The 14,828-nt window shown below is 40.2% G+C and overlaps 1 protein-coding gene across 1 annotated transcript; it reads left to right on the top strand.

Annotated features, from left to right (window-relative positions):
* Positions 1 to 5,170: 5,170 nt before the first annotated feature.
* Positions 5,171 to 14,185, top strand: LOC119849729 (interstitial collagenase-like). The gene is made up of 10 exons (XM_038386881.2): positions 5,171 to 5,402; positions 6,262 to 6,506; positions 6,849 to 6,997; positions 7,091 to 7,216; positions 8,666 to 8,827; positions 9,263 to 9,380; positions 10,167 to 10,300; positions 11,665 to 11,824; positions 13,515 to 13,618; positions 13,854 to 14,185. The coding sequence occupies exons 1-10, from the start codon at positions 5,298 to 5,300 to the stop codon at positions 13,952 to 13,954; spliced, it is 1,404 nt and encodes a 467-aa protein (XP_038242809.1). The 5' UTR covers positions 5,171 to 5,297; the 3' UTR covers positions 13,955 to 14,185.
* The last annotated feature ends 643 nt before the right edge of the window (positions 14,186 to 14,828 follow it).

Genomic DNA, 14,828 nt, shown 5'->3' with positions numbered 1-14,828 from the left:
CACTGTCTATAGGATTTAAGTTTTAATTAAAATTCCTGTTCTGACCATGCTGATGGTGAAGAAGACCTTCCAGATGGAACCCAGTGCAGACCTCTCTGAATAGAATTATGGGCAGAAGCAATAGTTCTAAAAGATAATATATTGTTGTCATTTGACTCAGTAGAGATTAACTCTGAAGCCTAATGGCAACAAGTCAAATGTCAACATTTTACAATGCTTTACATTTTCCTAAACATCACATAAAATTTCAGCTTTGCAGACCAGCTCAGGTAGGGTTTTGAGGATGTGGTAGGGAAAGGTGCAGAGATGTTTACTGGAGAAGCTGTCAGGAGGTTAGAATCAAATGGAGTGGAGAAGGGATGGGAGGAGTCAGCCCCTACTGTAGTTCTTTGGGGATGATTTCGGGTTAGGGATGTAAGGAAAGGAGGTATCACATCAGTAAGTGTAGATGCAGGCTCACAGAAGGTTATCCAGATCTCAGAGAGATGGCAGTGGGTATTCCAGACAGAGAGAGTAATAGATAGAGAGTGTGGCTTATTTCCTGTAGATTCTCTGGAATCTATACAAATTGGGAGATATCTGTGAAGCAGAGTGGCAAACAAAGTGTATGACTCTGATGGAAACTCCACCAAGGGATCCCAACTAGTCTTCCCTTCCCAGGTAAATTCCAGCCTGAGATTCAGCAGACCTGGCTGGCACAGAGCGATGTGCCTGCAAGAATGATTAATCTATCCCATATTGTTTTTGTACTCAGGAAACAGCTTATTGGCTTGTAAAGGTGGCACTCCTTTGCCTATCCTTAAAATAGAGTCCAACTGATTTCAGTTGATGACGTTACGTCTGAGACTGTGCAAGTCACTGAGGTGTAACTCAGGAGCCGGCCCCATCTATCACCTGTCAGACTGTTACTGTTTAAATACAATTGACTAATTATACTAATTCAGCATTTATCCCTCCTCCCCTGCCCTCTCTTCACCTCTCTGAATTGAGGGAATATGAGCCTCCTGGCTTTGCTGCTGGCCTGAGCCGACATCACGGAAGTCATGATTTTTTTGGTGAAACTGGGCATTTTCTTTGTTTTATCTGATTGATTGATAATTCTCCTAAAGCCGAATCTACACTGTTTGGTTAAAGAAAAATGTCCAACATTAGCTATCACCTCATTTACAATAACATACATCAGGAGCTTGTATGAAGTCTTAAACAGACAAATTTCATGGGGAGGCCTCCTTTTTTTCAAGTTAGTATCAAAACGTGCAGGGCCCCAATGTGAATTTTCTAGCAGTTAAAGAAAGCATGATATACAACGCTGATATACAATAGCACAGTGTATGGCTTTTGTGTTCAATTTTGTGCATAAAAAAGTGACTCATTAGCAAAAGAGCTTGTTTCAGCATAACATTATTCTGCATGAAGATGTTACTTTTTATTGCTTCAGAGGAGATGAAAGCAGACCACGTTAGGGTACAAATGACAGTGCAAGATGTTTGCACATAAATGTACAAATTGTCCTCTTAGAACAAATACAGAACTTGCTAGTGCCACCTACTGGTGGAAAGTTATAACTGAATATAGCTCTTGCTACAGCAAATGCTGAAATTGTTAAAACCAGCTCTTTGAATTGCAAATTATTGTTCTTAATTTTCATAGTACTAAAAATGGTATAAATGGAGAAACTATTGGCCAAATTGCCCCCTCATGAAGGAAAACCTGCAAAAGGAGGAAACCCCAATGTGGCTGCTCTTGAGGAATTTCTCTTGCCTTGTTTTGTTGGGAAGTTGGGGGGGGGGTGTCGAGGGGGAGGGCAGGATCCCCTGAGAGGAAGAGGCCCTGGGTCCAGCCCTTTGGGGATGAAAATCACTAGAACATTTAAAGATTTTATCAGTTACAAATAAGGAACAAAGGAAAGTAGCCTGCAGATTCAAACACAATTTTGAGCTCCAATGTAGACGGGGTCCTAACGTATCCTTGTCCTAATGCCCAAGAATGGTCCAGTTAAAGAGCTGTGCCCTAGATATGCATAACAGAGGTGCCATTTTGTAAATGAGGAAATGTATGTCTAGGGTAAGATCAATGTTAAATATGGAGAGGGGACTCTGAACTGTCTGGGACAGACTAAGTGAAACTCTGCTCGGGATGGTCATAAATGTTTTGATGAAATGTTTTAATCAGTGGAAAATGCTGATTTATTGAAGCCAAACTTTGTGTGGAAATGTATCAGTTTCAGGGAGAGAGAGAAAGCCCCACTCCAGAAGAGGCAATAGTCCAGAGGTTTGGGCACTTACCTCTGATGTGGGTTCAAGGCCTTGCTCTGAACTGGGTAGTGCATAGATTTGAACCTGTGTCTCCCACATCACTGGGGAGTGCCCTAAATATCAGTGTATTTGCTGTTTTTGGGTCTCTCTCTTGCTTTTGTTTTGTTCTGTTTTTAATTTTGAAAGGTCTGTTTTGTTCCACCTATTTCAAAACATTTCACAAAATAGAATTTCTGTTTTCGGGCCAGCCCTGCTTTCTGCCCAGTTGAGAATGGGACTTGAACAAGAGCAAGTTGGAAGATAAGTTCCATCATGAGCAACCACAAATCCGTCCAGTGTTTGGATGCATCGAAACACAGTCTTTCATCACACCCTGTTTCTCAAATACTGCATTATTATTATATAATATTTTCTACAACCTCAGATATGCATGTGTAGCATTTTGTAGCATGATGTAATATCCTGTATGTAGCAGACAAACAGAGTCTGTGAAAGTCATTCATATGAAAAGGCATGCAGATATAATAGGATATAAATGTCGCATACAGAATAAGAGTTACTGGTGGAAAGTTAACCATATAAAATGGTTCTTGATTGTAATATTAGTGGGAAAACTGGAAACATTTAAGAGAGCTGTGAAAACTGCATGAAAAAAAATCACCTATTTAGGGCCTTTTGGAAAATATTCATGTCTCCTTCTCTCCCTTTGCATTGGTCATTATCCTTCTGTTCATAATATTTTAAAATCTGGCCTGAGCTGATGTTTACCCAGACATCTTGTGTCAAAATTGTCATGTGTATGGGTCTTTCCATGCAATCTAGAATACATCATTGTGATTTGCTAATACCCTGTAAGTTAATAACTGACATTATTTTTCATTAATGTTTGCCTGTCCTTTGTGCTGCATGTCTGTGTGTTTTTAAATGTGTTTAGTTTTCCTTCAAAAACCAAATAAAGGCAAAATGATAAAAGAAAGGAAGAAGGCAAAGCAATGAGTTACTCATGGGGTAACTGAGCAAAGCTAAAAATACAACAATAGCCTGTATAAAACACAAGAAGGAGAATTATTTATGGAAAAGTCTCTTTTTCATAAACTGGACTAGACTAGATAAACAAAGACGGCTTTTTCAGCCCCAAATGGGTGAATAAGAGCATGACAACTTTGAACACATATTGTCATTGGAGTTGTGTCCAATATACGTACCACTGTTTGTTGATTGCTGAAATTGATGATGAAACAAGAATAATCAAAAATTGTGTTTTTTGGATGATGAATCTTGAGACTGAAGATATGTTTGGCTGAAAAGGAGATCCGTAATTTGCTGCTTCCCTATTTCTGAAACTTCCTGTGCCAGTTTCTCACAGTTTACCTCACAGAAGATGTATTAGTCTGCAGTGGCTAGAATGCAAAAAGATACGGAGAAATTTAGTTTGATTAGATAGCTGTCACTTTTGATTTAAAAAAATATTAGTTCTGACAAGGCCAATGGAGGCGGGATGCTTTATTCTGCTTTCATTTACAATGCATTACAATGGTTTAATCAGTAGAGTTAATCCTAAATTAGGACTCGATCCTGCAATGAGGACATGCAAATATATATACGCTTGCTTAGCTTGAAACACTCCTCTTCAAGTCAATGGGACCATTCGATTACTTACGGTTTAGCATCTGCTTAAGTGCTTTACTGGAGCAGAAACTGAGTGCACTGGGACTCCACACAAGCACACCTGTCTGCTCTAAATGCAGGCTTGGGATATTACACTGCAGGGAGATCAGAATCAAGCCCTGGCTGGGTAAATTTTGATTGTCCTGGTCCTAAAGAACTAAAGACTTTGGGGAGTATAATATAGTTGCAGGTATTGTCTTACTGAGGTCAATCGGGTTACTTTCGAGTTTAAAGTTAAGCCTGTACTTAGGTGATCTTATAGATCGGGGTGGGCAAACTATGGCCTGGGGGCCATAGCCAGCCCTTCAGACATTTTAATCCAGCCCTCGAGCTCCTGCTGGTGAGCGGGGTTGGGGGCTTGCCCGCTTCGCGTGTGCCATGGCTCCACACTGCTCCCAGAAGCGGCGGCATGTCCCGCTTCTGGTTCCTACATGTAGGTGCAGCCAGGGGGCTCCATGTGCTGCCACCACCCCAAGCGTCACCCCCATAGTTCCCCTTGGCTGGGAACCACAGCCAATGGGAACTGCAGGTGTGGCGCTTCTGGATGGGCCAGCGTGCATAGTTGCCTGGCCGCACCTCTGCATAGGAGCCAGAGGAGGGACATGGCATTGCTTCCGGGAGCTGCTTAAGGTAAGCACCCCGCAGTGCCTACACCCCTAACCCCTTGGTCCCAGCCCAGAGCACCCTCCTGCATGCCAAACCCCTCATCCCCAGCCCCACCACACAGCCTGCACGCCCAACCAGAGCCCTCACTGCCCCCCCACCCGAACCCCCTGTCCAAGCCCAGAGCCCCCCCCCCCCGCACCCTGAACTCCTCATTTCTGGCCACACTGCAGAGGCCGCACCCTGAGCCGCAGTTCTCACCCCCTCCTGCACCCCAAACCCCAATTTCATGAGCATTCATGGCCCTCCATACAATTTCCACACCCAGATGTGGCCCTCAGGCCAAAATGTTTGCCCACCGCTGTTCTAGATGGAGGTTGCTGTGTTTATTTTCATAACTATGGCTACCATAATGTTTTTCTGAATTTTCTGAAAAAGTGGGAGCACTTGGATGGGACACAATCTAAATGAGGAAGGAAAGGAATTTGGAATCATCATACTCTTTCATTTGAAAACCTCTTCCTTTCTTATTAATCATATTATCTGATTGTGAAATTGGAAGAGGGAGTTCTGTTAGTTGTGACACCCCTTGATGATGAAACTATTGTTATGTATCGGTTTTCTTACTAATCAGAGGAAGTTCTACACAATGAGTCAGATCATAACTGATATCCACAGCTGCTATATAAACAGGGCTATCTAAGAGACATGTATGTAGCAGTTATAGAGTAAGCAGTGTTAGTGTAACAAGGCACAGAAGTGACAATAGGAATGAAGACCCTTCTGCTTCTGCTGTTATTAAATGTAGCATCCTCCTCTGCTTTTTCTGTGGCTCCAGAGACAAAAGATGAAGAAAAAAACGTCCAGCTTGTGGAGGTAAAAATTTACTATGAATTTCAGACACTCTAAATTAAATGGCAAGAAGGAGCCTTCTTATCAGTTTTACAAAATTTTACCGTATAATTGTCAAACTGCAGTTGTATTTCTTATGTTTTAGAAACAGTCCTGATGTTAAGAGGTATCAAGTTGCAAAAGTTTTAAGGGAAATGTTTCCCTTTGGCACCAGCTTAGTTTTGTCTGAATTATGATTACGACTGTCAGAAGCGATATAATAAAGTAATAAAATACTACAGAAACATGGCATTAATTATGTTATCTAGCAACCAGATTGTGTTGATCTATAAAAATGTAGGCCCCAATTCAGCAAGGTACTTAACTCTGTACCTAACTTTAAGCTCATAAATAGTCTCATTGTCAGGCTCCTAAATCCATATTTGGTTGATAAATAGATGGCTTCAAAAGTGCTGAGCATCCAGCATCCCCCATTGGTTTCATTGAGAATCATAACTGAGTAGTGGCTGAAGGACAGATCTTATTAGTCTTTACTGATTTGAGCAGCTCCAGAGAAGTCAATTGGATTATTCAGGTGATAAAGGGCTGTGGGAAGACGTTACAATATACCAATTTAGAGTAAATAACTGAAGAGTACATTTTAGATTTTTAAAGATATATTTTGCAAAAGCTTTCATTGTAAAACAGGAAATCTAGAGGTCAATAGGAAAGCTATACTATATTATCTCTTACTGTTTAAATAAATCCCTGCAGAAAGTGATCTGTCTTGACTCCTGGAAAACACAGACTCCAGGCACATGGGTGTAATTTTGTAAATGTTTAAACCGTTTTGCGTGACTTAATGAATACAAATGACCCAAAGCTCTGTTCTTGTTTTTGTCAGACTTATCTACGAAATTTCTACAAGCTTGAAACAGACAAGGAGTCTCGCTTTAAGAATAAAAACATTTACCTTGTAACTGAAAAACTGAAGGAAATGCAGGCATTTTTTGGGCTGAAAGTGACTGGGAAATCAGATGTTGACACTTTGGAGGTGATGAAGAAGCCCAGGTGTGGTGTACCTGATATTGGTCAGTATGTCCTCACTGATGGGAATCCAAAATGGGAAAGAAAGAATCTGACGTACAGGTAACATTTTTCTAAAGAATTTATTGAGCAAAAGAGTTAAGGCCAAAATTTTCATCTGATTTGCCAAAAGTTCCAAAGTTAGGCACTTAATTCCATATTTAGGCACCAAGATTAAAAAGTGTTCTGTTTTTAAAGGGAGCATGCAACCAACGTTAAAGTCTATGGGAGTTGTAAATGCTCAGAATTTGAAAATCAAGTCACTTAATATGCTGCCAAAATGTGGCTTTAAGGTGTCTAACTTTATGCACCAAATTTGAAATATTTTCACCTAAACCAATATATTCTACATAAACTACAAGTGAAGATACCAAAATGTGTATATTACTTTATGGGTTATTTTAGGATTGTGAACTACACACCAGATATGAATCCAGCAGATGTGGACAAAGCAATCCAAAAGGCGTTTAAAGTTTGGAGCGATGTGTCACCACTAACATTCAAAAGGATCTATGATGGCAATGCAGATATAATGATGTCTTTTGAAACTGGAGGTAAGAACGTTATACTAATACAAACATTAACCATCATCAATTATAGAAGAGCTTTGCAATAAGAATTAAGTTAATTATCCTTTTTTTTTTTAGATCATCGTGACAATTCTCCCTTTGATGGACCTAATGGACTCCTGGCTCATGCCTTTCAGCCTGGCAATGGTATTGGTGGAGATGTCCACTTTGATGAGGAGGAAAATTGGACAAAAGGCTCAAATGGTAGGAGATTCATTACTACCCCTGTTTATACAGGATCACACTGTGCAATCTTTGCTCGCGCTAAGTTGTAACTGAGGCTCAGACCCACAAAAGACTGGGTTATAGGATATTCTGACTCTCTTTCAATCTCCCCTGTTGAAGCTGATCCATTGTGTATAAATAATTAAATATTAATTGGGTGAGTGGGTGAAGGAGTGTGACTATAGTCCAGTGGTTCAGGCACTCACCACAGAGGTGGGAAGCCCATGTTCAAATCCCTTCTCATCAGGCAGAGGAGGGAATTGAATCAGCATCTTTCACCTTCTGAGTGAATGCCCTAATCACAGGGATAAAACTTCTCTGGGAAGATTCTGCCTCCTCCTCTCTTGCTGGCCATTTTGTGTGGCATTAGGCATGTTCTGAGCACATCTACTGGATTGGCCCCCACAGGCTAGACTGGTGGAGGAACACCTAGTTTCACCTGTTTAGGGATCATGCTTGGGGCTTAGATGTGAAACAGGTGTCTGGGCACCTGCCTGAGGCAGCACTGTGGCTTCCCAGAGGTAGAAACATTGGCTGTCCAGGGGACTTTTACAGTGAAAATCTAGGTGCTGGGGGAACTTAGGTGCCTACAGAGTTAAGTGGCAGCTGAACAAGGATTTTGAGGATCCTAGTGACACCTAAATTTTGGATTTAGGTTTCTAAAGTGGGAATTAGGTACCTAAGTCCTTACATGGACCTGAGCCTTACTCCACGAGCTGTTCCTTTGATGACAGGTATTACCCTGTGTGAATGAGGGTTGCAGAATCTGGCGCTCTGACTGTTTTTTCCTCCCTCGCTTCTTCAACAAATGTATTTGAGGGAAACGGCTCTGTAGGATGACGTGTTTTGGTGAGGTTCAGATTGGGTTGTGTCAGTCTGGCACGTTTTATGATGGTTTCACGAAAGAAATTGTGGTGCTTAGAAAAGTCAGTTTTCTTTGGCAGCAAGGAAACATCAGTCCTATCACAAACTCTTCAAGACAGGGACAGTGCCTTTCTATGCCCAGGGCCAGCACAATGGGGTTTGATACCGACTGGGGTCTTCGGGCACCACTGCAATTCTCCTCTCATATGTTTTCATGTAAATAAGGAATAATTTTATTAAAGTCAGTGACCCTCCATTTATTTCAATGGAATTATTCCTGATTTACACTAAGAAGGAAATTTGGGGCATTTTTGGAAGGGTTGGGGGGTTACAGTAAGGGCAAGGGAAGCAGTGACTGGGGCCTGATTGGTCTATATGTCCATATAAAAAATCTTCTCTTTCTACATTTTTTCATATTATGTTTGCAGAATTACTGAAAGCCTCCTGAGTGTCTCCAATGTGCTTTGGACTGGCATGTATAGGTATTTCCTACTTAGACAGATGTACTATAGACTCAAATACAGTTCACCTATTTTAAATGTACATTTTTTTTTAATTCCTCAGGATACAACTTGTTCTTTGTCGCTGCCCATGAACTTGGCCATTCACTGGGTCTGTCTCATTCTACTGATCCTGGTGCCCTGATGTACCCCACCTATTCCTACATTGAGCCTAAGGAATTTGATCTGCCTCAGGATGACATTAATGGCATTCAAAAGGTCTATGGTAAGAAAAATAAATGTTTAGTAATATGCTAGGTTAATTTTACTTTTATGCAGAATGCTGCTTAATCAATAATAAATGTATATTTTAAGAAATATTCTACTAATTCTAGAAACATTCTAGTGTTGCTGCACAGAGCAATTCCAGTTTTGCTGAGCTCCTGTTAACTAGAGGTGTGCAATGGCCCTGAAGGTGGTTTCACTGAAGTTCAGCTCCTCTGCATGCCCATTCTTGCAGACTTTAGTAGTTAGAGCCTCACCTGTGCTGAGTTTAGGAGTGTTACAGACCTCATGTTACCTGGCAGAACCCTGATTAATGACCACTACCGCAGTTTTTCATGAGAAGGTTTTGTGTGTCCACCAAGTTCTTCATAACGTTAGTTTTTAACTGTATTTCTCCATATTATATAATGCCAATTTTTCTTTAATCTTCATGTAGGACAGTCAGATAACCCCGTTAAACCAACCGGACCCACAACACCAGTAACTTGTGACCCCAAATTGACTTTTGATGCTGTCGCTACCATGCGTGGAGAACTGCTGTTCTTTAAGGGCAGGTAACAACAAAGAACTTTTGAGTTACTTCTTTGAACTGCAGTACTTAAAAGGAAACAATATTTCAGATCATTTAATTCCCATGAGACATGAGGGGAAACAGTAACTTAGAAAAGTAGCGCTAACAATAAAAATCACATACAAAAGGAGGCCCAAATTCTCTGATGATGGGTGCCTAGCTTTACCTAACATTTCTCTCAGGCATGACAAAATGCTTTAGCTGTTTCCAAAGTGACTGCATCAAATGGTGAGATGGCTAAAGGGCACCAACCATTGTACTGTGTTTCTAAGGAATTCTAATTGTTTTCAATGGGAACTCTGACCCAGATTCTGCTATACACAGCTCTGATCAGAGGAGAGGAACTTAAATGTTAGTCGTCTACTGGCTAAGGCTGGTGATGGTGCATCAGGACTGCTCCCTAGATTCTATTCCAACTACTCTGCCACTGTAATCAGTGGAATGAGAGGTTTGTTACCACTCTAGATTCAATTAAAAAGAGGGTAGCTGCAAACTCGTGTTTTGCAATTGGTATGTTTATGTGACACAGTGGGACACTACTTTGTCATGACCTCACCATATTGTAGGTCATTGGCATGGATAGAACTTGTGACCTCCGGCACCGAAACTACTAAAAGATTAGCTCTAGTAGGTATCAGTCATAGCAGACCCTTTTCCTCACTGTGGATCAAACACTAAATGGAGACAGAATTAGCCACATTTCACCTTTGTATTACATTTATGGCATGTGCAGGAACAGTTTATAATATGCCAATTTTATTTAAACCAGGTATTTCTGGCGCAAGCATCCTCAGATGACAGAGGTCAACCTCAATTTCATTTCTTTATTCTGGCCAAATCTACCATCTGGAATTCAAGCTGCTTATGAAAATGTTGAAAGGGATCAAGTTTTTCTTTTTAAAGGTAATGGAATCGGAAATGTGTTAGTTCTTCTGACATATGAATTTACTGGGAATACTTTGCTCTACAGAATGTGCGATTCTCCTTAGATGACACGGCACTAAAAAACTCAAATGTTCAAATTACAAAAGCCCCATAAATGTGTGAATAGTGAAATTAAAGGTCACTTATCTATTTAATGTAAATGTTCTGAAAAGCAAGATATGAAAATGGTTTCACTTTTCCTTCAAATCTAGTTTTATCACAGGAAATAACATATGGCTATTAAGAAGAACTTTGACTAGATTCAAAATCTACTGTGGACTAGATCACTAGCGGCCTTGAATTAATACACTAATGATCAGTATTAAGTCAAACAACTAGCAACTGTTTTGAAAAGCATTCAGCAGAGTATTGATTAATTATTGATGCCACATCCAAAGGTCTCCTAGGCACCTTTGGAACACAGGGAACATAAGACCTCCAGAGATCTTAGAATCTAGATGAAGACAGGACATACAGATGGGGGTAATTACTGGAGGTGGTCAAAAAATGAAAACCTATGTATGTGAAAAATTTGAAAACTGTTTCTCTTTGGAAGTGTTTAAGAGAGATCACTTTTGGTAAGCAAACATTTTAAGAAGCATTTCAATAATATTTTTGTTACAAATTTTGATAAGAATATCAAAAGGGATACAAAATTTTCCACCCAAAATGTTGCTAATGCTGACACTTGTTTGTGAAAAGTTTTGTTTTCGTAAATAGGCCATTTGTTTATTAAAATAACTGTCTGTTTGAAATAGTTCAACCAGCTCTAGTAACTATACACTTAAGTGGAGAGAGGGAGAGAGGGAAAGGTAAAGGGTTATATATATAACATCACCTAATCATTTAGATAAGTCATATGCTCTTATTAATAGTTCAATTTCTGAATATACATCTAACTATTTTGACATGTATATGCCTCTATCACCAAAGTATCTGAACACAACCCAAGTATTGTTAATTTTCTGCATCCCAATAAACTGATCTTGGTGGATTACTTAACAATTTGTAGAATTCAAGGAATCTTCTCCCAAAATGTATAAAGTGTATAAGTGTATGGGAAGGGTTCTTCTTGGACTCATTGCTCCAAGATCTAATTCATGAACATGAAGGACATCTCCTCTGGGCTTTATGCTATGTTTAAAATAAAAAGATCAGTGTCATTCCTTGATTTACTGAAAATAAAGGGGAGAATGAAATCTCAGTTGTACATGTCTGTTGAAAATTAAGTTGCTTTGTTATCATCATTGTAATAAAAGTACTAAGCCAGAAGCCATGATCAGATGTTGTTTAGTATGAGCAGAAGCTGCTGGTGAAACCTTTAATTCTATTTTTTTTTGCAGAGAACAAGTATTGGGTCCTCAGTGGGTATGACTTTGTGTATAACCACCCAAAAAGCATCTATGACTTTGGCTTCCCAAAAAACGTTAAGAGAATTAATGCAGCTTTCAGTGATGAGAATTCAGGGAAAACATACTTCTTTGTAGGTTACAAGTACTGGAGGTAAGATTTAATGTTCAACAGACTTAAGATATATTTCTCTCTTTAGGCTTGGAGGGTTAATATGGAAACATGAAATAACATATAATAGGGATTAAACAAATTGGATTCCACAAAACTGAATAGGGTTTGATGGAAGCTAGTTTTAAAACCTAGGGAGTCTAATGCTAACCTTTCTTCTATAGATTTTTCCCAATCATCCTGTAGAAATCTGTGGCAGGGATGTAATTACATTCTAGAGGATGAGACACAAAACCTGTAGAAACACTATTATCTCGTAAATTCTTTATGAATTAACCAAAGAATGTAATGTTCTGAAATTGTACTCCTGGGTCTCTCAAACTTCAAGCTAACAGAACTATTAATATACTGGATTTTTGTTCCTTCAGTGTAAACAGTCAAATGGGTTTGATTATGCAGTAGTTTGTGGTTATAGTTTGTTTATATTTCATAGTAGCTCATTAAACTTTTACAACAAACTACTCCACTGAACTAATACCTGAATCACATTGCAATGGCTCTTTGGCTTCTCCACTGAAAACAGTTTAGAATTCAGTTGAATGGAGCTCTTGGAATCACAATATCAGGAGCAGCGCTGGAAGGGCGGGAGTGGGGGCTTGCCACTCCAAAATTTGCCCTTATTCCCCGGCAGCCACTCCGTAGCTGCTGCGGCTCTCCAGCCATCCAGCTCTGAAGGCACAGTCGAGAGAGTGGTAGCTGCTGGCCGGGTGCCCAGCTCCAGCTGCAGTGGAGAAGTAAGCCCTGGAGGGGTACCGGGGTGCCTGAGAGCAGTCCCCAGTCCGTGTCCCTGCCTGCTGCACAGGGCAGGTGGAGGATCCAGGGCTACCCCACAGAAGCCCAGACTAAACCGCTCTGGCCTGGGCTTCTGTTTCCAGCCCCCCATAGTTGCTGCTCCCCAAGGGCTCTGCTGGGCCCCACGCTTGGTCCCCCTGCCTGGGCAGCTCTTACCAGCTGCGAGCAGCCAGCACCCTGCACTGCCCAGCTCCGGCTTACAGCCTCTGACCAGGCCCCAGGGCAGTGCCACAGAGTGGGCAGGGCATTGAGGCAATTTTCTGTTTGACCCACCTCAGCCCCTCCACTGGGAGCTGGTGCCACCCCTGCATAATATAACAATAAACCCCTCAAAGATACAGATGACTTTTACTTAATAAATAATATATCTGCTAGGCTGATTTCAGAGTTACACATACAGGCCTTCTGCTTCCCTGTGCTGGTGCTCCACTTTCCCAAGAAGCACTGATTGGCTAGGATGTGGTGGCCAAAGTTGTATGTAGGCAAGAAGAGTATTATTCATTTGGGGCAGCCTTGCAAAACTGTCCAGTAAACTCACCAGCTCAGTCACTAGCTTATCTTTACCACACATGCAGTTCCTACCTGTCCCTGCTCATTCAGCCAAAACTCCTATACACGTGCACATATACACTCCTGAGGTGAAAGCTCAATGGAAGTTTTGCCACTGAGTTCAATAGGGCCAGAATTTCCACCTCTAGACTCTCTCATATGCACGCAAACCTGAAAATATAATAGCAAGGATTTTAAGAGTTCAGTTAGTTTAGCTCATTCTTAATGGATTTTCTACCAAGAATAGTCTCATTTATGTGTCAGGGTTTGTTTTCGACTTTTTAAATGTCATTTATTTACCATTCATTATAAATATATATCTTCTGTTCAGATACGATGAAAACAGTCGGTCCATGGATAAGGGTTATCCAAAGAAGATAATCAATGACTTCCGAGGAATTAGCAAAAAAATTGATGCTGCTTTCCAGCATGGTAGTAAGTAAAACAAATCTTTAAAAACAGTTTACTCTGCTGGAATATTTGTGCTTCTCTAGGTTGAAGAAATCCTTTAAAAGACAATCATTATTCATATTTTCACTACTGTACTAAGATCAGAAATTAACACAAATGAATATGTAGATACATCAATGTTATATTTTGCTTTATAGAAATATTTGTTGGAAAACATTTCACTTATAAAATATAACATTCAATTTATTTTTATTTCTAGGATACATCTATTTCTTCCAAGGAAGAAGACAGTTCCAGTTTGATCCTAACATCAAGAGAGTTGTCAGTGTCATGAAAAGCAATAGCTGGTTTAATTGCTGATTAATTCCATTGATTTCCTTCTTGTGTATTGCTATTGTTTTATATGCAATATTATTAATCTATTAATAGATGTTAAAAAATCAAAAAAATTGTACTGTTCTCTGGCCTGATCCTCCGGGAGTTCTGTCTGAATAACTACAGGATGTTATAGTACTGTCATGATGTAATTTATTGTATTATTTTAGGCTGGACTTTTGATTACCCATAAAGTATTTTATATTTGTCCTACCACTTCCTGTGTCTTGTGATCATCGCCACTGCTCAAGAGCTACACTCTGCTCCCAAGCACAGGCTGAGTAAATGGACTGTGCACAAGGAACTTACATGGAGACTTAGGGGGTAAAAATCTTCCCCCAACTCAAAAGCAGAAAATGGAGCAGCCACGTTGCCCTAGGCTGCGTTACCATCCATGGCCCACTGGAAAATTTCTGTGGAGCCAATATATCCCCTCTCTCATCAATCCATTAGTCATATTGAAACCTCTCCCCTTCCCAGCCCACTTGAGACCCAAATTTCTGTCTATGGCCAACTGCTGAGTCTGCTTCTCTGAACTTCATGTCATCCTTTTTGTCATACAGTGGAGCTGCATTACTCCTTCTACATTCAGGAAGATTTACAGCCCAGAGTTAATTCATAAGAGAATCCAATTTTAAAACTAGAAAACAAAATGGCAACATAACTGGAGAGCTTGATGCTGTATAGCCACCTACATATTACATATTCATCCATTCATTTTCCAGTTAAGGTGAAACAGAGATGTTCAAAGGCATGAAAGGGAGAACAAGTAGTTTAAACTTGATACAGTTGGAGAGCAGAACAGTGATGGGATCTAAGCACTGGACAGACATAAAGCAATAGGAGAAAAAGATCCCAC

Source organism: Dermochelys coriacea, chromosome 1 (genome assembly GCF_009764565.3).
Source record: "Dermochelys coriacea isolate rDerCor1 chromosome 1, rDerCor1.pri.v4, whole genome shotgun sequence".
Lineage (NCBI taxonomy): Eukaryota > Metazoa > Chordata > Testudines > Dermochelyidae > Dermochelys > Dermochelys coriacea.
The sequence above is the reverse complement of the archived record's forward strand: the minus strand, read 5'-3'. Positions and strand labels throughout refer to the sequence as shown.